Raw genomic sequence first — 24,743 nt, 5'->3', positions numbered from 1 at the left:
TGCTATGGATTTGCAAGACTGTTTGCTTTCATACGATTTAGATTGCATCTGTTTCCAAAAGGGGCACCAAAGAAAAATATAAAAGGAACTCTGAGAGCACATCTCCACCGCCACACGCAGACAGACCCCAAGCTGGCCAGATGTGAACCAGCTCTGATCCAGGAGCCATATAACCATTTTCAAGCAACGCGTTGCCCAAACAAATAAGATAAGCCATTCGGCAAGGCTTATTAGCTCTAGGCTTATGAGCTCAGGCACAGCACCACTATGAATATACTGCTTCCAAATTGGAGTTGACTCACATCCAACCAGCAGAACCTAGTCTGGCTGCATGGACCCAAAGGTACCATCAGAAGGACAGACTGCCTACAGCCCAGCACAAGCACAATGCTCCAGACCGACAGCTCTCTCAGGAAAATGAGGGAGAAAAAAAAAGAAAACACAGCTATGCAGGTGTTTGTTTTTTTTTTAAACTAACACACAAGAGTATATTCAAACTGCAAGTGCAACAGCTCAGACCAATTCCGTTTTAATGCTATCATAACGTTAAGAGGCAGATCAAGGTCTTCCCTTCCTACATCCCGAAGATTCGGGCAGCTGGTCTCTAGCACAATGCTCACCGCTGCGGACGGAGCGGTAACGTTAAGTCAGCACCAGCCTGTCTAAAAGTCGACTGGAACGAATCCAAAACTCAAACACTACCATTCCCTCCGAGACAGATCCGGGCTCCCATGTGCTAATGGAGCACTAATTCCGTAAATGGATTAATTTGTGCCTTGCAGACAGAAATTTAATCTGTTCCTTTTAATTTTTTTTTTAAGCAAAGAGTAATTAGTCACAGTTAGGGTAGCGAGAAGCAAGAAAATAGGTTTCCCCCCTAGTTTTCTTACGCTGTAAATAAAACCTCTATTGCATTTAGAGGGTTTACCAAAATAACTTTTATCTGGTTCAGAACTGTATTTAAGGCTATTTCCGAATTAACTCCTTCAATTAAAGACTTAATCGCTGTTCTGTTAAGCTGCTGTGTGGCAAGGCAGGACAGCCGCAGTTAGGGCTGCTGCCTCAGCCAGGGACAGGCCCTTTTGTAAGGGAAAAGGCACCGTCTCGTAAGAAAAGTAAATTGGGAGGTGGGGGCGACGATTAGACCGCCCCAAAAAACTCAGCAGCTAAGAAACAAGCCCCGGGAAGGCGAGACGCGCCCCCCCCCGCCCCGCCGAGGGCCCGCTCCGCACCGGGGCCCAGCCCCGGGGCCGCCCCAGGCGGGGGGTGCCGGCCGGGAGCGGCCCCGGCGCCGCGCAGCCCTACCAGGTCCCGGATGAGCTGCCCCAGCAGGTCGTCGCCGTCGCCGCCTCCGCCTCCGTCCTCCGCGGGCTCCTCGGCGGGGCGGGCGGGCGACGGGCTGCGGCAGGCCGGGGTGCCGCCGTCCAGCAGGCCTCGGGCCAGCGCCAGGTAGCTCGGCTCGCCCGGCTCCGCGCTGCGGTGCCTCTCGGGTTCCGCCGCCGCCTCCTGCCGCCGCCGCTTCGCGCCCCCCGCCAGCTCCTCCCGCCAGCGGCGGCGGAACAGCTCCAGCTCCGCCGAGCCCTCGGCCATGGCGGCGGGGCCGGGCCCGGCCCAACCTCCCGCCGGCCCGGCCCGGAAACCGCCCCCCGCGCCCGCGCGTTCCGCCGCGCGAAGGTTCCTACGGCCGCCGGGGCGGGCCGGGGCCGGCTGACGGGGCCGCCGGCCGCCATTTTGTGGCCCTGAGGCTGGCGTCGGTGTCGGGGCGGCCTGCGGGCGTCGAGCGCTCGAGGGGCGGGATAGAGGCCGTGGGGCCCACCGGTCACGGCTCGGCCTTGCAGCCCAGCCGCCTCGGAGAGCTGCTGGTGGCTGAGCGAGGGCCGGGGCGAGGGCAGGGGCCCGGGTGGGCAGCCTGGGCCTGGGCTGTGCTGTGAAGCCTCGGTGCCTCCAAGCCACGGCCGGCCGTGTGGCCCCGCGGGGGAAAGCGGCTCCCAAGGAGGCAGCTGCCTGTGGAGGAGGCACAGAGGAGCGTGATGGGCCCCATCCAGGCCATTTCTTCCACCCATTTTGTTGGCCAAGTCTAAACCAAAGTGTGTGGGCAGGGGTCACCTGAGAGTGACGTCACCAGAGACTGTGGGCCTGAGAGCTGCCACCATCATGGCACTTTGGGGAGGACACGATGTTTGCGCCGCACCTTTCCAGTATCAACCCACCATGTTGCTCCAAGGCTGTGTTTCAAACGATGGCTAAACCCGACCGCTGAAACATGGCTGCGGAGCTACTATTGCTTCAGCCAGTCCAGCTGCCCAGAGGAGTGGGAAGGCTGCAAGTATTCAAGTCCTCAACACAACTTCTGTGGAGCGCTGGGGGAAATGAAACAGGTAAGCGAGACATAGCTGGTCCTCGCTGGGCACTGGTGAACATGCTAAAACACGTGGCCCTTGCTCTCAGTAGCAGCTTGTGGCAGTGTACCTGCACCCTTGCATCTGTCTCCAGACGCTGCCATGCAGCATCTTCCAGCGGCCAATTGCTGGTTTTGATCCTTCACAGCTTGTTGCTGTCCATGCAGTTTATAAAACAATTTAATGAATGCAAACAGGCATTTTGGATTCCAGCAAAAATCCAAACCACCTCATTTGGGGAGGACCTCCTGTATGTAGGAACCTTACAAAAGACTTGTTTTCTCAACAAAATCATTTGGACTTAAAGGAGGATTTCCCTGGGGTGCACACACTGCCCGTGGTGAGCCCTGCCAGAGGAGGGATGGCAGAGCAGGAGCTGCCCCTGTAGCAGGATGTGGGGCTGCTCCAGGGAGGCTAGATGGGTTGGGAAGATGACAAGCCCCAGGAGGGTCCCCCTAGACCCCCATGCAATACCAGGGTGATTTGCCAAGGAGGCGGCAGCAGCCTCCCTGCCTGGCAGAAGGGAAAAAGGCCACTTTGGGGTGATTCCTGCCCCACAGGGAGCTGCAGGGAGTCCCTGCTGCTGTCCCAGGGTTGATGCGTGATGGGGAGCCCTGCCTGGGGGTCCCAGCCCTGCTCCTGTGCGCTGGCGGCTGGGGAGGCGCTGCATGCCGCTGGGTCAGTGCCTGGGGGCTGTGCACTGCTGCCTCGGCCACTCGAAATGTGATCAGAATCTGTAACGCTTTGGGTGATGAAATCCCCTCCAGCTCTACGTAATCCCCTCACTGCCCCCCTCCATCTCCACGCTGTCCCCTGCAGCCCCACGCTGTCACCTGCAGCCCCACACTGTCCCTGCAGCCCCACGCTGTCCCTGCAGCCCCATGCCGTGACCTGCAGCCCCACGCTGTCACCTGCAGCCCCACACTGTCCCTGCAGCCCCACACTGTCCCTCCATCCCCGCAGTCCCCTGCAGCCCCACGATGTGACCTGCAGCCCCACGCTGTCCCTGCAGCCCCACACTGTCCCTCCATCCCCGCAGTCCCCTGCAGCCCCACGATGTCACCTGCAACCCCATGCCGTGACCTGCAGCCCCACACTGTCCCTGCAGCCCCACACTGCCCCTCCATCCCCGCAGCCCCCTCCATCCCCGCAGTCCCCTGCAGCCCCACTATGTCACCTGCAGCCCCACTATGTCACCTGCAGCCCCACACTGTCCCTGCAGCCCCACACTGCCCCTCCATCCCCGCAGCCCCCTCCATCCCCGCAGTCCCCTGCAGCCCCACGATGTCACCTGCAGCCCCACGCCGTGACCTGCAGCCCCACACTGTCCCTGCAGCCCCACACTGCCCCTCCATCCCCGCAGTCCCCTGCAGCCCCACTATGTCACCTGCAGCCCCACGCCGTGACCTGCAGCCCCACGCTGTCCCTGCAGCCCTATGCTGTCACCTGCAGCCCCATGCTGCCCCTTCGTCCCCACACCGTCAGCTGCGTCCCCACACTGTCCCTCCATCCCCGTGCTGTCCCACCAAACTCCCACACGACCCCTAGACACCGGAACGTCCCACCACACACACACACGGTTCCCTCCGCCCCCCCGCGTCCCCCCATCCACCCTCCGCGCCCCCCCCCCCCAACTGTCCCCCACCCCCGCCCGCTGCTCCCCCCCCAACTGCCCCCTTCCCCGCCCGCCCCCCCCGCCCGCTCCCCGCGGCCGAGCGCCGCCCCGCGGGGGATGATGTAACCCCCCCGTCCCCCGCCCGCCGCCGCCCCGGCCCGCCCGCCCGCACACGCCGCGGCACTCGGCGGCGAGCGGCGGCGCAGCCATGTGCCCCTGCGCGCTGCACGGCGGCCCCCCCGCGCCCTGCCCCTGCAGCCCCGGCCGCGCCGCACGGCCCTCGGCCGCCGCCCGCCTGGTCGCCGCCCGCCTGCGCCGCCTGGGCGATGAGCTGGAGCAGCGGGCGGCGCGGCGCAAGGCTCGGGGCCGCGGCCCCTGGGCCGGCCGCCGCCTGGCCGCCGTGCTGTGCCTGCTGTGCGCCCTCACGCCCGCGGCCGCGCTGGCCTGGCTGAGCCGCAGGAGGAGCCTCTAGGCGAGAGGGGCGCTGGCCGGAGCGGGGAGCAGGCGGGACGCGCAACAGGTCGGCACCGCGCCGGGGCACGGGGAGCGGGCGCGGCGGCGGGGCCGGGGGCGGCGGGGCGGCCGGGGGGGCTCGGCGCGGCACCCGGGGCCGGCAGCGGGGCCCGGCACGGCGGAGCGCGCTGTCCGCGGTACTCGCCGGGCTGCGGCGGGTGATGGCGGCAGCGCACGGAGCCCCGGTCTGCCGGTACCGCCGGGCTGGCAGCTACATCACCTTTCCCCGCTCCTCTCCTCCTCTCCTCCTCTCCTCTCTTCTCCTCTCCTCTCCCCTCTCTCCTCCTCTCCTTCTCCCCTCTCCTCCCCTCTCCTTCTCCCCTCTCCTCCCCTCTCCTTCTCCCCTCTCCTTCTCCTCTCCTCCTCTCCCTCTCCTCTCCCTCTCCTTTCCTCTACCCTCTCTCCTTCTCCTTTCCCCTTTCCCAGGACTCCCCAAACGCCCCCTTTCCCCTTCTCCAAACTTTCAGGGCTTCCAGCCCTGTGCCTCTCCTTCACCCAAGTCATCCGTACTCTCAGGGGGCACTTTAAGCTCCATGCCCACACTGAGCAAGCCTACCGTCCCCGTGGGCCAGCGGCAGCAGCATGGGGTGGCCCACAAGGGTTGCAGCAGGTCCAGCGTTGCCCTGACTGCCGGCCCTGGGAGGTGGAGGATGCTTGCCCCACACACCCATGCCTGCCAAGCCTTCTCCAGCCCTCTTGTGAGTGGAGGAACTTCCCCCGTGTCCTGCCATCCCCTGGCAAGCTTTAGACCCATAGGTGCTGTGGGCACCCATCACTAAGGTCCCTGGGTGGTGGGATTTCCCCACAGGACCATCTGGCAGGGCAGGCTGGGGCTTTGGCTGGCTGTGCCTGGTTCTGTGTTTTGGATAATTCCTTACCCAGTGCCGGAGGCTTTTCCCAAGGGGAGTCCCAAGCCACCAGCCAGGGAAAAGCATCCAAGCCCCGTTACTGCTGGTTCTCAGAGCCCCTACTGTGCTCCAGAGACACCGAGCAAACCAGCAGTGGGGAAATGGGATATACCTGGGCCCGCAACCCTTGTTGTCAGCGTGGTGACACCTCCTGGGCTGGTGGGACAGCTCTGCACCTTCAGCTTTGGGAGCATGCAGGGATACTGAGCATATGTGGGGTCAGATCAGGGATTTTGGGTACTCTGAAGTGCTCTTTGGGACATGAATTTCTCCCCACAGACATGAGGGGCAAGGGCTGCTATTTTGGGTGCTTTAAATGATACCTATGCATGTCCCCTGGTGTTTGTCTGTGTTCAGGGAAGACTTTTAAGTGCCTGTCTAACTTTCAGCATGCACTCGTATCCCGCTAGCTCGGACAGGGTTTAGAAGAGAGCTTAAAGTCAGTTGAAAGATGTCACTGATAGTGCACCGACCTTGCACAATTTCAGCTTAACAGGGCTCTTTGGAACTCTTGGGCCAGACCTTGGCTGTCAGGTATCAGGTCTTGCATTGCAAAATGTCTCGCATGCTTTTTAGGTGCATGAAATTCCATTAAATATGTATAGTGTGGAGAAGAAGTATGGTTATCACGAGAGTTTAAAAATAAGGTTTTCCAGCAGGTCTGTGTGTTTGCACTGCATGTGTGTGTGTACACATAGGTGGGGGGGGGGGAGCATTGTTGTTTGTCTCTCTGAGCTGCAACTGGTGCATCTGTCAGGAGGTTCAGCTGGTTACCTTTGGAAAGGTTTCTTTGAAAACAAAAGCAGAACAAACCTGCTTTTTTGATGAATCAAAGCCTCAATTTCTATAAAATCACCAGCTCAGAGGTATGAGGCTCTGGGATGGTGCCTGCAGAGCTGTGCCCAGCAAAGCCCTGGCAGAGGGTAGTGTGAGTGGTGTGGGGAAGCGGTTATTGCTGTGGGACTGTGGTCAGGAGCAGAGCTTACAGATCTTCTTACCCTTCCTGTCAGTTTGTGGCAAGTTTGATTGCAGTGTTTGGAAGAAAACCCACCTGTTTTCTTGCTTGCCTCTCTGAGCTCAAAAAAAGTCAAAATCCAAGGGGGAACTGCAGTGATCTCCCTTATGTAGTGTCTCAAGTGTCCTTTTCTTTCTTAACACGCTGGGGAATTTCCTGCCTGCCCAGTCTGGGACTTCATCCTGCACAGAGAAGGTGGCAGGTGAGAAGGGCTGACAGAGAGAGACTGTTCGCTGGCCCCGTGGATCTGTGCACACGTTCAGCCCAGGCTTCCTGGCAATCCCGTGAGGCCAAAGCTGTTTGGATTTTTAGTTTTTGTGAAGATTTGCATAGCTTTGCTTAGGCAGATATTAAATTTGATTCCCATCTCTTCTGCTGTTGACTCTGTGGAGCCCTCACCTCCATCCTGCTTTCTGCACTTCAGGCCCAACAATAACCAGTTGCTTATAAATTGCTTTGATAAAGACACTGTAGAAGAGGAAAGCATTATCCTCAACACAGCTGAGGCGAGCTCCTTCAGCATGCACAGTCCTTCCTCACAGCTTCAAAGGCTGCCACAGACAGGACATGCTGAGCTGCCTCCAAATGCTCAGGGGCTTCATGGACACAAATACAAATGTAAGTCTCTGAAAAGAAGATCCTTGTGTGTGATGTGAAGCAGTTTCAGGGATAAAGAGGCCAGATGTGGGAGAATAACAAGCTAGGAACAGTCTCCTTGTTGCCTCGATGTGCAGCAGGCTGGCCTGTCTGACTCCTGGCAAGCTTCTGAGGCACAAGTGACCAAGCTGCAGATGAAAATACAGTGCAACCCCAGAATAATTACTTTCTGGGTTATTTTTGCCATTAAGAATCTTTTCTATTCATCCTGAATAATAATTTGCTCGCACCAGTTGAGGTACCTGATTATCTGCAGTGTCTCAGAGCCCAAGTGATAGTGCAGTGAGCTGGGTTAGTCTTGGAGATGTGGTAAGACAGCAGTGTTTTATTAACTCAGCAGAGTATTTATGAACAAAAGCTGTCTACCTGCCATCCTCAGAGACGCTCTGCAGTGATAATAACATTGTTCTGCAACAAGATGGAAAGTCCAGGCTCTGAGCACTTGTGAACTTGGGATTTCATAGAACAGCTCATAAGAGGAGAGTAACTTGTACACTTAATAAATGTGCTGCAAAGTCAGCATTTGTCTTGTGATCTGGTGGTTGCAGAAGGAATAGAGGAAAAGGTCAGTTTCGGCCTGGCTTACTACTCAAGTTCCCCTCCTGCTCTTTTCAAGCGGTAGTAGCATTTTGCATCGGCTGCTGTGAGCGTATGTACTACTTCTGAGGAAGAAAGTTGGTAGTTGTTCCCTCAGGTCCTTGTGGCTTTACACAACAATGCAGCTCAGGGAATAATCCTGTGTACCAGGGAACTTCGCCTGCTCTCTCAGCCCCTAGGTGATGGCAGTGAAAGCAGGATTAGGACCGCTGCATGTGACCAACTTGTATCTGTGGACCATGCTTGGGATCTGGGGATGAATGCGTTACAAATGGCAGTTTTATAATATATAATCTGACATCACCTTGAAATATCCAACCAGGGCGTGAAGTATAGTTGTCATGTGCCAGTTTGGCATACAGTGTCACTTGTATTTCGCTCTATTAGTTCAGAAGTGGCAGTGTATTAAAATCAAACCCTACTTGTCCCTGCCAGCTTCGCCAGCCTGGTTCTGTGCCCACTGTGTTGCCAGTAATTTCCCCCACTGTTTGCTGCAAGGTTCATGCAGAGCCACTCTGTCCAAAGCCTCAGTGCAGTTAATTATCTGTATTAAAATTGGGTTGATAAGATTTCTGGAGATGTCACACTGAGCTGTGCAGGAGTGCAAAGAAAATTAAGGACCAGAGGCAGTACAGCTAGCACAGGGCTAAGCTGACTAGCTCAGCAGTGAGTTGCAGTTTTGCATGAGGATAAACATTCAGCATGTTGCACCCTGTATGCATCCCTGACACAAAGAGGCAAACACTGTTGTTTATCCTCCTGGATAACTAAGGAAGGAGGAGTCTGCTCTTCCTGGTGGCAGGCATCCTACTCAAAAATGCCAAAGGTCCCCACCACCCTTGCCCCAGTTTCACAGTTAAATTGCACAAGGAAAACCTTCAACGTTAACTTTAATAATAAACAAGCAGCAGAGTTTTAAAAAATAAACAGCAGTCCAGAAACACCTCTTTCTGCAGGTAGGCTATGTCCAAGCAGGCCACTTTCTGGAAAGATTGGAGCCCCAACATATTTCTTTACTGTGTCTGGTTCCTTGATCTTCCTGTGCTAAGATATTCGGGACACACCGTTCTTCCGAGTTCTTCCCTAGTAGGTTCTGCTCTTCTTTCATCTTACCTCTTGACCCCCCTGCTAATTGTTTTTTGGTCTTCCAAGTTACCCTTTCATCTCCCACAGAGATGCTAATGAAGTGTGAGTGTACATGGATGCAGGCTGCTTGGGAATTTGACAGGGCTGTTGCCCAGCCCTTGTTTTCTCATTAACCTGCTGCTTCGTGAGGAAGTGACGGTGCCTTGTTTTGTCCCTGCCTCGAGCTTTCCCTTAGCAATCCAAGCACTTGAAATTTTTTTTTCTTTAAATATATCAATAACTGTTATTTTGTTTATTAGGAGTGGAATGTGTGCCAGCTGAATCGCCTGTGTAATCCATTTAAATCAAGAAGTTACATGCTGACACGTTAGCCGTGAGCAGGACTCCTTTTGCCAAGTGCTTTAGGGGACATGAGCTCAGATTCTCCTATGGCTTTATGCAGGTGGCACCCGAGCATGGCTTTGCGTCCTGTCTCTGAATAAAGATTAGTCAAAGAAATGCTGAGATGAGACTAGGGACCCCCCTACCTGAGTCATTTCATGTTCATCCTACTTAGTATCCCAGGGAAGAGCAGCTTTCCTTTTGTTGGTAAACACCAGCCTAGCAAGCGACGTGATAAAACTGTAGGATTTAAGGCTGGAGAGCTCAAGTCAAGATGCCTTATCTATTAAAAGCGATGGGATGTGTCGAGGCTGGCTGAGATGGTTTTGCAAATATCAGCCAACATCATTTGTCATCTCACAACCTTATGGCTTAATAGGTTCAATGGGTAAGAGCAACTTCCTGAGCAAAATCTGCATCTCCCTCAATGACAAGGAAGAAAGGGATACATCACCAAAGGGAATGTTGGTTTCCATGAAAAATTCCAAAGCAAGTGATTTTTTTTTTCATCACTTCAATCCATGTTTTCAATAGACACCACATTTTTCATATAGGAACTCAGCTATAACTACCTTTTTTTTTTTAATAAGTGAATGAAAAATCTTGATAATAGTGGACAATCCCCTCTCCCCGAAGTTTCAACGTTGTACGAATGGCACGTAAAATAAACCATTTTTCAGCGGCTCTACAGAGGGAATATGCTGGCACTCTTTCCAACTTACTATCCACCCCAGTATTACAAATGGGATGTTGTTTGGCTTTCCTCAGCGTTTTTCAGACCCAAATTACCAAATTTTGATCTATCTGCTGAGTGCCTATTGTGGGAAATTTGGAGTAACTCCACTGAAGTCAATTGGGTTGCCCTGGATTTACAGTGCTGTAAATGAGATCAGAATTTGGCTCAAAGTATATTCCATTAATGAGTCAGATACTGGCAATGCAGCCAATATGCACCCAGAAACGGCTTTAACACAGCCTAGGATATTCAAAATTGTTTTATTGAAAGATGGGCTGAAGGCCAGGATTCTGGGGTTCTCTTTTATTCTTTCCATGAAATTCACCTTTATGCAGAAGGCCAGCACGAGACTGATGCAAAACTTAAGAACCATTTAAGCTGTTAGAATAGGGTAGGGCTCGTGAGATGCATGAACATTGTGCTGAGCTCTTTGCCTGCCCCAGAGCAGATTTATCACTCAGAGTTCAAGACATTCCAGGATTTATCAACTTTTACAGGTTTTTATAGATTTTCTATACGTTAAGCAACACAGAGAGACAGTTTGTAAAATATAATGACACCGAGGATGACCTGTTGCAGGCCATAGATGGCACAGTAGGACAAGGGTTCATAGCTGGCGATCGGAAGTACTGCTACAGGAGAAATAATAAATAAGCATTAAATGTTTCTGCTTTGGAGGAAATCCTTTAATCAGCTCCTGAAGTCTTTATTCGAGTGTAACTTGTGTAAATATCTCACCTCTTTGAGTGTGAGCAACCACATCGCAGGCTCTCCCTCCATATTGCCAGCCCGTTTCTCAGTACCCTACATGCCGTTCAGGCTGTGCCCTGCCTTCTCTCCCCAACAGCGCCCATGTGGTTGATTTTGAAGACCTCTCTGTAAAGCCATCTTGTGTGAGAAGTGCAGATGCCCAGAATCTCCTCCTCGTGGTGTTTCACAAGTCTAGAGAAACCCGTGGCGCTGTCTGTCTGCCTGTGCTTGGCGCTGGCCTAGACCTGAGTGTGCAGTGGTGCTGAGATGCCAGGAGGCCCGTGTAGGAGTGGGGGCTGCGGGGAGGTCTGTCTCCTGTGCAGGCAGGCCAGGAGGCTGAGCGGGGGGGTGCATTTCAACCTCCGGGCTACTTATTGACAGCTGATTACTGACAGTCTGTGCTCTGTTGTCTTTGTGTAGCCGGTATTATGTTCGTACTCTCTCAAGTAGTGAACACCTTTCCTATTTTCCCTCTGCCAAAACACTAAGTCGCTCTGCAAAAAACCTTTGAAAATACCTCCAGTACTTCCAGAGAGTGGGTGCATCTGTGAAAGTCTGTGTGCATGCAGATACAGAAGCCACAGAAACTGCGTGGCTAGCTAGTAGCCTTGATCACAGCAAGACAAATGAAAACGTGCTTCAAGTCTGGATGATTCATTCTGGCATTAAGTCCTCCAAGCTATTTGCACTGTTGCTCCAGATTCCTCAAAACTAGAAAACAAGACTGTAGACTGAGGGAAGGAGAGGTTGTAATTGCCACATCCTGTGCACAGCAGCAGCTTGAGCAGCTGACAGTAACTGCGATAAAGCAGATACAGTTGCACCTTTTGAGGCTGAACCAGAGACGTTCTAGGTTACTCAGAGTTGGTTGCAGCACCAGAATTTGCCTGCTTTTCTCACAGTGGAGGTTTCGTCTCAGAGGCAGTGCCACTGGACTGTGATAACCTTCACGCTGGCACGAACAGGGTAGTGCTACAGAAGGAAGGGAAGCAATTCTGGGTTTACATCAGAGTAATGCAGATCAGAATCTGCTCACAAGCTGTTTGCCAGCCCTAATTACACTCTGACTTCATAGCTGATGCAGTTGCATAGTCAGCTACTCCCCCCTCCTTTCTCCCACCCCGGTGAAATCACCTCATCCAGAAGGCCAGCAGAGATTTCTCCACTGAGGTTTTTATAAGATCGCTCATTGTCACAGTCTCTGCGAACTAGACAACACAGTCTGAAAGATGGGATCTATCCCAGCAAATGCTGGTATCAACAAACCTAGGTATAAATGCGGGAAATGGGAATTTCATAGTAGATGCCCCTCGGGCACATCTCCTGCTAATTTGCACTTAGATAGGTGCCTTTCTCTGAGCACTTTATTAATTAAGGCTTGCAGCCCACCTGTGAGGCAAATAAGTTATTACTGCCCTCATTTTACAGTAGCAACTGAAAGGAGTGGTTTGCCCAAGGCCACAAATGTAATCAGTAGCAGTACCAGGAATGAGTGAGTTCTTCCAGTCTCCTGTGATCCTCAATGCGCCCCATTGCATACCTGTAACAAAATTAATGGCTTCTCCAAAAGTTTAACATTTTTGTTAACATGGTGTAAATGAAGATGGAGCACCCAAAAGAACGAGCCTTGCAAAATGAGAGCTCGCCAGAAATCCTGCGGTAGCACAGGGATAAAGGCGTAATCTCCTGTGCTGAACCACAAAACCATCCTCCCCATAAATTATATACCTCTTCTTGTCAGTAAATTTAGCAGGAGGGTTCAAGCATAAATTTAAAAGAAGCTTTTATTGTAACCAATGCATCAATATAATTAAAACCAAACACAATTCTTTTGCTTTCTTAGGCTGGAGAAAACCCTGTGCCCTTGGAGAAAATTGTTTCCCCTTTTCCTACAGGGAATCCAGAGCCTGAGCAGCAGCTGTGAAGAGTGGAGATAAAGAAAGAAGTGGAAGATGTTGGAAGTGCTTTGGGCAATGTGAAGAAGGATTTGCACAGAAGGAGCTGTTCAAGGGCCCAGCAGCAAAACAGAGACACATACATGCTTATATATAGAAGAATGTAAACCCTCCTGTATGCATACGTTAAAATGTGCATGCCTTGTTGAGAACGTAAGCAACATTCCTTGTAGATGATGGTGGTCTGAGCATTCATGCTCCTGCAGTCTGAGTCAAAAGATTAGCGATGTCCTTGCTGTAATGCTAGCATTTTCTCCACTGCACCTTGTTTATGGCAACATAAACATTCCTTTCAATGCAGCGGGATGAAAAATAATGTATACATCCAGAGTTAAGTAGTATCTTGAGAGACCAAACTTGCTGCCAAATGGGCATGCCCTAGCCGTGGTGGGGGGGAACAGGTGCTTAGCAGCTTGGACAACAGACAGTTTGTGTGTGTATATATTAAGCGCTATAGCACCAGGTGAGATAAGCTTTTCTTACGACTTTAGTTTCTCTGGTGCTACATTTAATATTTGTCTGGGGCTAAACTGCCTCTCTGTGGTGCTACAGTTTCCCCAAGAGGATGTTCTGAAACATGGGACAAGGAAAAATCTATTTTGGTTATTAATATTTATACACAAGATGACAAAATTAATACTTCTTGAGAAGGTGCTATTTTTTTTCTTTCCTTCAATCTCTGCATAAATTAAGACAAAACAAATAATCTAGCCCAGAACTTTCTAAAACTAATTTTCTTTGGGGCAGTTCTTTTTGTTTTGATGGTTCGGAGCTTGGGAAGCAGCGTTCCCTGAGGCGGCAAAGACACACCAGCTCTTTTCACTGCAGTGTACATGTCAAAGTCTGCGAGTGCAGAAATTCCTACAGCTCCGGAGCTGGGCATTCTCCTAGATGGTGATTTAAGCAGTCTCAAATCCTATGAACCAGGGAAGAGAACTGTATCTAGGCTAACCAATGGACTGGGGGACAACAGAACTTGTCCTTCGAAGTCAAAGGGCTTTTTTCAGTCTAGTACTGAGCACTTTTTTCCTTGCAGCCAAAACTACCTGTCAGATTTAGGATACCTTCCGGATGCTCTTTACAGTAATTATTATGCACAGTTTTTTAGAAACATTTTTCCCAGCTTCAGATATTTGCACCAGAAAATTGATACCCCACCAAGGGGGGAATGTTAAGAACCAGATTTCCAAAGGAAGTTTGGCTCCTTGTCTTTTTAAAATACTTCCTCACCCTCACCCGGTCAGGGAACAAGCCGAGTGGCCACTGTGTCCCAGTCAAACCTTTCATTTTTCATTACTGCAGGAGAAATGTTTCTAAGCAATCTAAAAGCAAAATTCTCCCTTTATCAAATATTCACCAATGTGTTTTGGGCCCCTGCACACATATTCATGGGTATTATTGATCCAAGTCAATTCACAAACAGCAGAAAGGGCTATGCTGAAAGAGCAAATTGTTCCTAATGAAGAACCTTGCCCTACTTTATATTATGTGCAGTGTTGGGAGGGGTCATGTAGCTAAGTGTAGTTTGTCTGTTGATAAGAGTTTGGATGGTCTCAGAACCACAGGGACCGATAAAACAATTTTCCTACAATTTTTGGTCTGATGCTTAATAATAACTCGGCATCTTGTACTCCTTCCTGGCTCAGTCTCTTACTGAAATAAGTAAGAATTCTTCTGTCAAAAGGAGGAGCCTCAGCTGGTTTCAGCAGTGTTGCAAGTGCTGGATTAGTGACTGCTGGATCAGGCATAGCCTTAAAAATACAACTTTCTACAAATTGCTCACATGAGGAAGTGAAATTGTGCGTATGGTATTGCACAAGTCAAATTTGAACAGAAAATAATTGATCAGGAGGACTGGATGCGTAACTTTGCTACACAAGACACGCAGTCCGCAGGTCTTCCCTCCACCCCTACGCTACCTTGCCCCACCCTGTGTGTGCACCCCACATACACAGAGGCAGGCTTGTGACAAGCCGTCCGGCATAGGAGCTGGCTTACATTTCTCGGTGCAAGAGAGAGGGCTCTCCCGCATACTCCTCCCCTTTAGCAATTATTAGCTCCCGAGTTCTGAATGTTTAATAAACTCCTCACCTGGAATAGGCATTATTCCCATCTTCCCTTGCATCTTGGGTGCATGCAGTTTGCACTGCCATCGGTTCTCCTGCCACACCGGCTATTTGGGTCTGCAGCCCTGAGACTTCTCGTAGCATTTTTTTCCCAAAGAGGCATTTCCCCTGAAACAGCACAGCAAAGGAAAAGGGAAGAAAGTTCTGTCCTTACCATAGAGTAAGCCCCTTAAATCAGGGTTCAACCGCAGCAGCAAAGCAATTGGTTGATCTCCCTCAGTCCTAACGCTCCAGGGACAGGCTTTTCTGTCAAAAAAAACCCAAAAAGAACTCCCAGGGGACCAGTCTCCTCCTTGGTGGTTCCTAATATTCAGCAAAAATGTTAGAAGACACATGCTGTCCATTGGTATTCTCATGAAACAACAACCAAATCAATCGTGTTTCCCAAGTGTAAACAACAGCAGGTCCAGTACCCCAAATCCTGCTTTAGTCCTGATTTACTTCACTTCTGTAGTTCTAAACTGGATGGTTAGTGTGAACCGAGGGTTAAGTTTTGGAGACTTTCATCTATTAGTTGCTGGGTCAAGCAAGCTTTGCTGGAGCAGCAGCTTGCCAGCGCTTTATAGCCAGCATTCACTGTACATAAATCGAATTACTGACTAGAGGATATGTATTTGTCAAAGCCTTACATTTTCTGGTATAATTGCTATTCTTGAATGCCTCCATTTTTGACAAGGGGTGTTTTTATCGTTTTTAAAATACCTGATTTAACCCTGGTTGATGTTTGTATTGGTAAAACATGCTGTATACTCCCCTAGTGCTGTTTGTACTGTATTACAACAGCTGTGTGAGACGGTGGGCGGTTTCCGTACCGTACTAACGGGTAAGAAACCAGCACAGTTCCTCTCTCTTGCTCCTCTTTTTCTTTTTCACAGCAGCCAAGAAGTCATTGATTTTGATTAGCTTCGCAGTTGCGACTCTGTGAAGACTGGGGAGTGCTCTCTAAATGAAAAAAAAAAGACCTCATCTTAGGTTTCAGCAGACGGTGCGTGTGCAAGCCAGAGGAGGAGGTTATGAGATCATAGTCTATATAGAACGCCGCATAATGTGGCTGTGAGGAAAGTCTTTATTAATTTTTAAAGCAGCACTCCACCAAGATAGCTCCCATCACATATTGGAACTTCATATTTCAAGTAAAAAAACAGCCTAGTGTGGACTACTAATCAGCTTCTCTCCTCCTGCCTGTTAAAATAAGTCCTTTGACTTAACTAATTCTAGGATAGCACCGCTGCCTGCATGGAGACAGCTGGTTACACCCAGGACAGAATTTAGCCCGTTAATTCCAGATTCCTTCCTCTTCTCTCTTCAATTTATTTTCAGTACGTAAAAAAATACAGAATGGGAACAACCCTGCTGTCATACACTTCCATGTGCCCAGGAGAGGCATCACCCAATAATAACATACAGCAAATCACCAAAATCAATGAGTTGTCAGTGATGAGGAATGAGAAACCCACCATACTTCTGTTTTAGAGCATGTAGGCATGCAGAAATTGCCCTAATTTAGCTAAGCCCATTACTAAAGCAATTTACTTAAATCAGAAACTCTTGTTAAATCAGTTTAATCTGATTTGTGAATTTGCTTTGTCTCTATACCACGCTAAAATTATAAGGGTCTTAAATGCACTGCAAAAGCAGAAGCAATCCTTTCTAATGGAATTTATTATGAACACATTTGGGTAAAGTGGTGTCATTTCTATGTCCATGTACCCCTTGGAATCAGGCACTTTTCCCTGCTGCCTCCTAAGATGAAACAGTTTGGTTAAATGCTGCTATTGCTGTAATCTCGTAGGTTGAGCAGGCAGAGGAGAATCTCACTTGGAGGTGGTGAGGACACAGGACACAGGAGAATGGGGAGGCAAGACAGAAGGAGGTATTTCCCTTCTGAAAAACTGCGCTACCATGTACAAAGTGGTTCATTATGCGGACAGAATAGTACGTCTGGTTTAATATTTAATTTTAATTTTCCTACAAATGGTTTTAAAACATCTGCCCGTGATCTTGACAGAAGTCTGAGATATATGTAATAAACTATCTGTGGCTCCAAATTAAATCCTGGACCCACAGGTTTTGTCCATGTCAAAACCTCCTGGCTATATTCTACCACCACAACAGGTGAACAATATCTCCACAACTTTTCTTAGAGCGGCTTTGCTTGCAGCAAATTCAATTTTGAATCCGAGCTTCCAAATCAGCCTCATTCTTGTGTAACACTTTGCAAGCCACTGGTTGCTGTGTGCTGAGCTGAAGGTCAGGAGACACGGGCTGTGTTCATTCAAACTCCAGAAGCCTAGGGAAGTCTGAGTAACATGGGACTTGAACTTCCTTAGGAAAACACTAGTATATCAGCTAGTCTGAACAGAAGAGAGGAATTCTCGCATGCTGGTTCTCCTAATTCTGTCCTGGGCTGAATGCACAAGCCCTTTCATTCCAAAAGCTATCTTTGCCCCGAGTACAGGTATATATCCCTGTTCCCAGCGTAAGACACTCCTGTGCTTCTTCCCTCTGCCAATCCTGCTGGCTTGAACCACGCGCCATCTGCGTAACAGGAATCGCCATCAGCACATACCCAAACACACTCCCCCACTCAGGTCTTCCAAACAACAGCTCTGCCCTTAGCAGTTGCGGGAAAAAGCTGACTGTTCCAGTTAAAGCTGCAGAATTTCCATTCCCCATCTGCAAGAGAAACTTAAAAACTACAAAATACAACACAAGTGAATATTTTTTTCTGACAAGATTTGAATACAAGAGTGAATTTTCATGTAACTCCAATGAGACTTTGTCAGTGTTCACTCTACATGAATACTTGAGTACTTGAATTTCACAAGTTTTTTTTAATATTTACAGAAAGTTACTTTGGAGCTTGATAAATATTCACTGAAAGCATCTGGGTATTGAACTGCCATTTTTAGTTACATCCATTATTAGTTACAGATGCCACCTAAGTAGAGAGCAAAACCAACTACAATGGGATTTAGTTTTCATGGGTATTCACGGCATAACCTTTCCAATCAATTCACAGTTTATCACAAGAAAAAATCTTCCCATCACCTTTAGTCCTTAGGACTAAATTTTCCAGTCTGCTCCCAGATGCATTGCTAACAGAATAAAACAGATGAAATGCAGTGAACACACAATTCCTTGCACATTACTGATTTAGTACTATTTGGATGTAAACTCTTGCAGAGTCGCTGTGCAAGTTTCCACCCTCACCAAAGCAAGAGCAAAGCATATGCTCACTGCTGATATGAGTTCATGAAGGCTCCTGTTTATGGTTGGATGTGGCTTCTCTCTTTTGTAAAAGGAATTTCATATGCTGAGACTCTTTGTACATATTTATAATGACTTTATTAAAAAAAAGAAAAATAACTGTTCAATGGTGAAAAAAGGCTCCGGTTTTTATTTCCTTTCTGAAATTCGAAAGAATAATTTCTTTGCACAACCCTAGCTGTTTTCCCATGGAAACCCACAGAAGTTTCTCATCAGTTGTCATTAGAACTGGAATTTTTCCCCTGCATGTTTTCTGGCCCAAATGTCATGTTCTAGGAGAGGGTAGCACTGTCCTGCCTCACAAAGCCATCACTGTACCATACCCGAGGAGGATGGGTGGGACAGATGGCTCGCAGCACCGAGCTGTTTCTTCCACAGCATCCAGGCCAGAAGAATAGGGACTGAAGGATGTTTTAATTCAACGGCTGTATAATAGCAGCCTGTAGTAAATTCTTTCTCTTGCAGGACTGAAGATGATCTTTGTTATGCTTCCAGTAGAATAAATATCCACAGCATAAAATTTCACCTTCTATTTAGCACTAATTAGCAATAACAGAGAAGTGTGGCACAGGATGGCCCACCAAATCCGAGGCACCCATGCCCTCTCAGATAAAAGGCTGTGCCTGCAGCGAAGGCCTTCGCGTATGGATCGCAGTGCTGCATTTTGTCACTGAGGGATCTGAGTAGCACGTCACGCTGCCAACTCGTAAAGAACTTTTGATAAAGAAAAAAAAAGAAAAGGACTATAAGAACATAACAAATACTCCCCATACTTTCCCTTTGATTGCCTTCCTTCCTTATAACCAAATTAAAAAAGAAATAATTGTGAAACAGTGTATCTTAATGCTAGCTGTAGTGTTAGGCTCATGTTGACCTTTTCATATACTTCTCCATAGGTATTTTCCAGGAGCATTTAGAAAAACAATCAGGAGTGGCTTTTCAAACATTCTGAAAGCAGATACAACTAACCTTTTAATCAATTGGCATTGCCCTGAAAACTGATACTGAAACCCTTCATAAATTGCCTGCCCACAGAATCAGTAATTTTCCCTTTTCCTGGAGAATATACCAGACTATTTTTAGCACATACAACATTTTTATGCCCACTGAAAACCTTGCTTCCTTCCTTACTGAACTGCCTTCCCCCATCCCAAAATGGCTATTCCCATTGGAGATAGCCACTGGATTCCTTGGCTTAGTTCTCCACTTTCATGGGATCCATTTGACAAGAAGCAAGTCACTTTGTTCTGGAAAGTAAAGATTTTCCTCCTGTACTTCCCTGTCCCTCTCCAGCCAGATTTGGACTATCTTCCCTGCTCAGGCTCTGCCTCTCATCATTTCTCCTCTAGCCATACTGAACTATTATTTCCAAAGAAATGTTGAGCCTTAATCTTGTTACCATTAGCTCCTGTTTGCTTTAATTCTTCTCCCTGTGGAGTTTCACAGCAGGAGGGGAAGGCGGCAGTCAGTACATACACATAGGCTCATTTCCCCCAGGTACAGTTCTTCCTGATTATCCACTCAAGTGGGATTGTAACCTTACGGCCATTTCCATAGTAATGAGCATGGAAGATGCCACAGTTGCCTAATGAGGCACTTTCTCTGGGTGCACAGCAAAAAGCGGACGTTGTTTAGTGAAAGAAAAAGCTCCAGAGAACAAACAGCAACTCCATTTGCATGCAAGTGCCTCTGCAGCACCCTCAGCAGAGATGGAAATTGTGGCAATATGAAGTGTGTTAATTCTCCTGTTAAACATATAAGGTGTCTCCTGGAAGGGATTTTTTGGAAGCAGAAGTGTTACAATAAAGCCTCCACCATCACAGGTGGATTTTCCATTTTGTGTATAAACCAGGCTGGCTCTTCAAGCAATGCAGCTGCTTCTGTGCAATTCTGCCCTCAAGCTGTTAAATCTCACTAAACCCAGGCTCTCCAGGAGGCCCTGTATGCTGATGCCCCACCGTTTCTGTTATCAGCAGTGCTGTCTGGGCTCAGTGCTGAGCGAGCACATTTCTTCTGGTTTTGGACGCAGGCAGGTACTGGATGCTGAGTGGCACTGGTTTTTGAAGCCAGTAAGCCTTGCCTCGAGTGGCTGCACTGAGGAGCATATTGCAGAGGTACCCGAATCTGTGAGATGCTCTTGACTTTTCACCTAGACAAACCAAACCTGACTTTAATCTCTCCCTGCCTCCCACTGTTTTCCCCATATGCTAGAAAATCAGAAAGTCTGGTCATGAAAGTTAAAGAGGAAAAACGTTCCCAAGAAAAGCAAGTGTCATTTCCAGCTTCACTATCATGGTCTTTCCCAGGTTCTAGAGATTTTATTAAGATGACAACACGTGCAATTTGTGGAATCAATTGCAAAAAAAAAACGGCTGCTGGGAGATGACATTGCTCCAGCCGCAAATAAACTGCAGGCACGAGGTTCTGAAGCACTGTTTTGGGAGAGTTCTCCAAGGTAGTATAACAGCAACAACGTAATTCTATGATGTTACCGATTCAGGGAAGCTAGGGCCATTTAATGTGAAAAATCTCACGAGTGGTCTGAGCCAGAGGAAAACAGCTTTTTTCCAGTGTATCAGGTTATACACATGCAATTCATGGTACACTTGCCTTATACATGCAGTATTTATCTATTCTAAAATGACAGAAAAAAAGGAAACATCTCAAGCAGTTTATAACTATGTAAGTTCAAGAAAAAATCTTGGCTGTAGCTTAGCCATGGAGTTTGCCATAATACAAAACACATCTTTCTTGCCTTTGAGGATAAAGTTTTTGGCTACTAACAATTGTTCTGTTGGCTCCTGCAGAAATAGCGCTGGAAGAAAGACTAAGACAACAAATCCACAGGCAACTAAATAGGGGCATGGGATCACCAGATTTTCCAGCTTTTTCTTCTCTCTGCATGTGTTAATCCATTTGTCAGCATGTATTGGTTTTAATACACCTGGAAATGAGCAGAGGTGGTGCCATCTTTCCAGCAACGCAGGGTTTCTACTGTGACAGAACGACAAAGAGGACAGGTCTTCTCTCTGTCAAACCAGAGGCAGAGGCATTCTTCACAAAACACATGCTGTGGAGAGAAAAGGGCATCATCCTGATGAGGGAAGGAGGTCTCATCTTGCCACCAAGCGTGCACACTCAATAGGACAGCCATGGGAGCAAGTCACGATTCAAGTTCAGGTGGAGAATGCAGCTGATTAGCAGTACTTATGTGATATGAAATATCCCAGCATCACTAGTATATCAGTTTGACAAGGCTAATGATATATTACTCTGTCTCTTAATATAGCAATAGAAAGAAACATTAAAAAGGCCTACAACATTTGGGCTAACAAAGTACTTGAGAGGGTTTTCTCTACCATGTTTCCATCCTCAATTCCCTGGGTTATTTTAAAATTCCTTACTTTGCTCAGACAACCCCCTTTCTTCCCCGTACTTTTAACTTCATTTGCTTTTTTCTGCTCACATCACCCAGTCCTAGTCACTAGCTTCAGTGTCCCAGTTTCCCCTTCTCTGTAAATGTCACTTTTCACCCCTTATCTTCTCCTCTTGTTTCTATGCTGAGCCACGACAGGATTCTCCCTCCAGCCTGCCTTGGGTACAAACAGAGATGAGGAAGGACGGCTGCCCAGCACACACCACCATCTAGCCCCAGAATTGAAGAACAGGAATAGGGCAAGAAGGGAATATTAGAAGCCCTAAGAAGCTGAGATGTCCTCAGCACATGTGGAGTCAGCAGAAATGTTACTCATAAAAATCTCAACTCTGATCAGCATATACAAAGATAGCTTCTCTGGGGCTTACAGCTTGGTAGTACCTGCACAGATGTTCACAGGCATAGTAAAAGGCACTTTTGATGCGTAGGTGACATACTTGATTTAATTTGATAACCCTGTTACAAAGCACGGGAATGTTAAGGCTCTCCAAAAAAAGGCTCTCGAGCTTTATTTTGATATCACAAGAGATTATATATCCCACCAATTCCCACAATTATTCTGCCTAAGGTTTTCCTGCACACACCCGCATATCAGCCAGAGACAGTCTCCAGGATTTCAACCACAACAGACAAAGCTTGACCCAAGCTACAAGCAACTAAAGAGAAAATCTTGATGCAGCATCACCAGCCTTGCTACAAGGCAATGCCTTCAGCTGGCCTCTGATAGATATAGCAACAGAACCCATGGCAGTGTGGCATGTTAGGATCTACCGCACTGCTCGGAGCATGCTGTTCTTAAGCTCTAGGTTTTGCCAGTGTTTGCCAAATGAGAAACAGGACAATTCCCAGTGACTGGCAGTGGTGACCAACTCTGACATGCAGAACTACTTTTATTCCTGGCCAGGTGTTCAGAGGCCAGACCATGATTACATGGTGCTGCACCAGTCTTCACGCACCCTGTCAGGCTCATTCTGGACCCATGCCCCTCTCACAGCACTTGCTCGTGATTTGGTTGGCCTATTGACTAGCCAGTCTCCCCAGGGGTCAGATAAAAATGTCTCGCATTCTAGATTCAAGATCTGGACTGCCAGCTGGCAGTCCCTGAACTACAGGGCTGGTCTTTTCCATCTTAATAGCTGTGATCAGCCCCTGAAGGGTGGCTCAGCTATCATGAATCACTGACTATCTGGAAGAAAGCCATAAATATCCACTAGGACCTAGATCAAGACCCAGCAAAGGATTTTAGAAGTACCTAGGCTAACTGTGCCTCTTCCCAGCTGCAGAAGTTAACCAAATGAATGCCAGTGGGGGAATCTGGCGTGGTCTTACCTGGCACATAAGGATCAAAGGTTCCCTGAATTCTGCTTGGCAAATGGCACAGATGTCACCTGCCTCACTGCACTGCTGGCTGGTAGCACGAACACCATACGTCTGTTAAGTAGAGATGGAAAAAAAACCCCAGTGTCAAAGGTTTGAAGACACTCTAGTTTGTGGCTAAGCATGCATACACTTTTTCACACCCAGATTCCCTGCACGGCCTGGGAAGGACAGTAGTATTATGTCACTGTGTATGGGGAAGGGAGATTTGGGCACCTGCACACAGAACAGAGGGAGTCTGGAGCTGTGTTCTCTGTTTTGTTTTCCCCTCGAGCTGACTCCATCTTTTAGTGCCTCCACTTGTGGAGCAATGATAATGAAATTTAATGAGCTCAACAGGGAGCTGAAAGGATTAATTCAGCATCATTTGAAGAGGTGTTTAGATAGTGGGAGGTATTATTATTAGCAACTTAGGCAATAGAAGAAAGAATAACAGCAGCAGCACCCACAGGCTTCCCAGTTTTCTTTTTAAATATGTGGAAGGTAAATGTTGCTTCTCCTATTATAAGAGTAATAGGGGAAATGGAAACATGCTGAGGAAAAATGACCCGCCCAAGCCCACAGAATAAGCAAGGCAAGCTCTAACAGACTTCTATGATGATATGTTCCTTTCCTCTACAGTCATTGATTTTATCATTTTACAATATAAGTCACAGTATTTCATTGCAACAGATCTAACTATCAGTACTGTATAATGCTGTATCTGGGATAATTTCTGTGCACTGTAGGGTGTCTTTCAATGTCACTGCACATCAGGCACTACATACTTCTATTTAAAGTCTTTTCACACTCTGTACTACAAAGTTTTGTCAGCTTCTTGCTGTTTTGGCCTCAATGGATTAGTGCATATTACACAGGGCTTCCAATCAGACAAAACAAGCCAGACTAGCAACAATCTCTTACCATAGCTGGGACAGGGCAGACATCAGAAAAGGTTCCTAACATCCCTGACAAGGGACACCAGCTTGCCCAGCCATGGGACAACACATTTTATTCTGTGATCCTGATACACTGAGGAACTTCCAACTCCATCATTCAATAGTAACAAGATTCCACCTATGAAACTGCTGTAATATGTATGGCTACTTACCTGTGGGGTGCAAAGGACCTTCAGTGCCTTCCGGACACTTCCCACACGACCACAGATATCAAAAGACTGCAAGAAAGACACTCCATTTTACATATTTTTCACAAAATGTGTGTGTGTGTGTGTGTGTATGCATGTGCCAGAAACTGAGGAAACGGTGTCTCCAAATGGATAGTTGGAGGGAACAAGGATCCTACGTAACAATTGTGCCAAAAAAGATTTCATGGAGATCATGAAATATGTAATAAATGTGAATTGACAGTGGAAAAGGGCAGCCAAAAAAGCTCTAGTAACAATGGACTGCAAACCAGGGACTTTACAGGACAGAAAGAGGAGCAGACATCAAGGGGTTGTGGTAGGGTAATTCCCCAGCCCCACTACGTTGGAAAGGGCTAAAATGGACCCATTCCCATCCTGAGAACCGAGTGCATGAGATCATCAGAAGTGAGGTTAGAAAACACTGTGGCCAGCTTGAGAAAGGGGGAAGGGCAGTCTTTTCACATGGGAGAGGCAGAAAACAGGTTTCCTCAGCCTCTGGGGAAAAGGGGGATTTCCGGGTCTGTATGGCTCTGTCACACAGCTTCACACTTCAGAGCCCAGACGGTATTATGAAAGAAGGAGTGGGAATTGCCTGTCCTGCTGCAGAGAGTGATTTAACAGAGTTCAGTGATTAAATGCTACTGAGAAGAACGGCCTGAGGACTCAGAAGCAGGACTGCGGCCAGGTTGCTCCCATCTGTCTGAAGAGTGAGGAACTTCACATGCCACGAAGGGAGTGAGTTTTCAGCACTTGGTACTTTGCAGATGCCCAAAAATGGCCAACAGCAGGGGCAACA

General features: G+C 48.4%; 3 protein-coding genes across 9 annotated transcripts in view; 1 reads left to right on the top strand and 2 right to left on the bottom strand.

Moving 5' to 3' along the window:
* Positions 1 to 1,631, bottom strand: part of FBXW8 (F-box and WD repeat domain containing 8) — a 53,528-nt gene extending 51,897 nt beyond the window's left edge. The window contains exon 1 of the mRNA XM_055707298.1: positions 1,306 to 1,631. Coding sequence (XP_055563273.1) covers positions 1,306 to 1,590 — 285 coding nt within the window. The 5' untranslated portion in view covers positions 1,591 to 1,631. The remainder of the gene's footprint in view (positions 1 to 1,305) is intronic.
* Positions 1,632 to 4,185: 2,554 nt separating this feature from the next.
* Positions 4,186 to 18,748, top strand: HRK (harakiri, BCL2 interacting protein). Of its 2 annotated transcripts, none has more exons than XM_055707380.1 (2): positions 4,186 to 4,534; positions 12,553 to 18,748. In XM_055707380.1, the coding sequence occupies exon 1, from the start codon at positions 4,223 to 4,225 to the stop codon at positions 4,484 to 4,486; it is 264 nt and encodes an 87-aa protein (XP_055563355.1). In that variant the 5' UTR covers positions 4,186 to 4,222; the 3' UTR covers positions 4,487 to 4,534; positions 12,553 to 18,748. The 2 variants fall into 2 exon arrangements, with proteins under 2 accessions (XP_055563355.1, XP_055563349.1); XM_055707374.1 differs by having other exon boundaries at positions 12,501 to 18,748.
* Positions 18,116 to 24,743, bottom strand: part of RNFT2 (ring finger protein, transmembrane 2) — a 33,469-nt gene continuing 26,841 nt past the window's right edge. For all 6 annotated transcript variants that reach the window (XM_055707320.1, XM_014284955.3, XM_055707338.1 and 3 more), the window contains 3 exons: positions 23,912 to 23,977; positions 22,774 to 22,875; positions 18,116 to 21,078 (listed from right to left, as the gene is read on the bottom strand). In XM_055707320.1, coding sequence (XP_055563295.1) covers positions 20,944 to 21,078; positions 22,774 to 22,875; positions 23,912 to 23,977 — 303 coding nt within the window. In that variant the 3' untranslated portion in view covers positions 18,116 to 20,943. The remainder of the gene's footprint in view (positions 21,079 to 22,773; positions 22,876 to 23,911; positions 23,978 to 24,743) is intronic.

The sequence above is a fragment of the Falco cherrug genome, chromosome 1 (assembly GCF_023634085.1).
Source record: "Falco cherrug isolate bFalChe1 chromosome 1, bFalChe1.pri, whole genome shotgun sequence".
NCBI lineage: Eukaryota > Metazoa > Chordata > Aves > Falconiformes > Falconidae > Falco > Falco cherrug.
This window is presented reverse-complemented; position numbering and strand designations above follow the sequence as displayed.

Excerpts from the sequence above, each read along its gene's own strand:
- HRK (XM_055707380.1), top strand. The coding sequence starts at position 4,223 with ATGTGCCCCTGCGCGCTGCACGGCGGCCCCCCCGCGCCCTGCCCCTGC.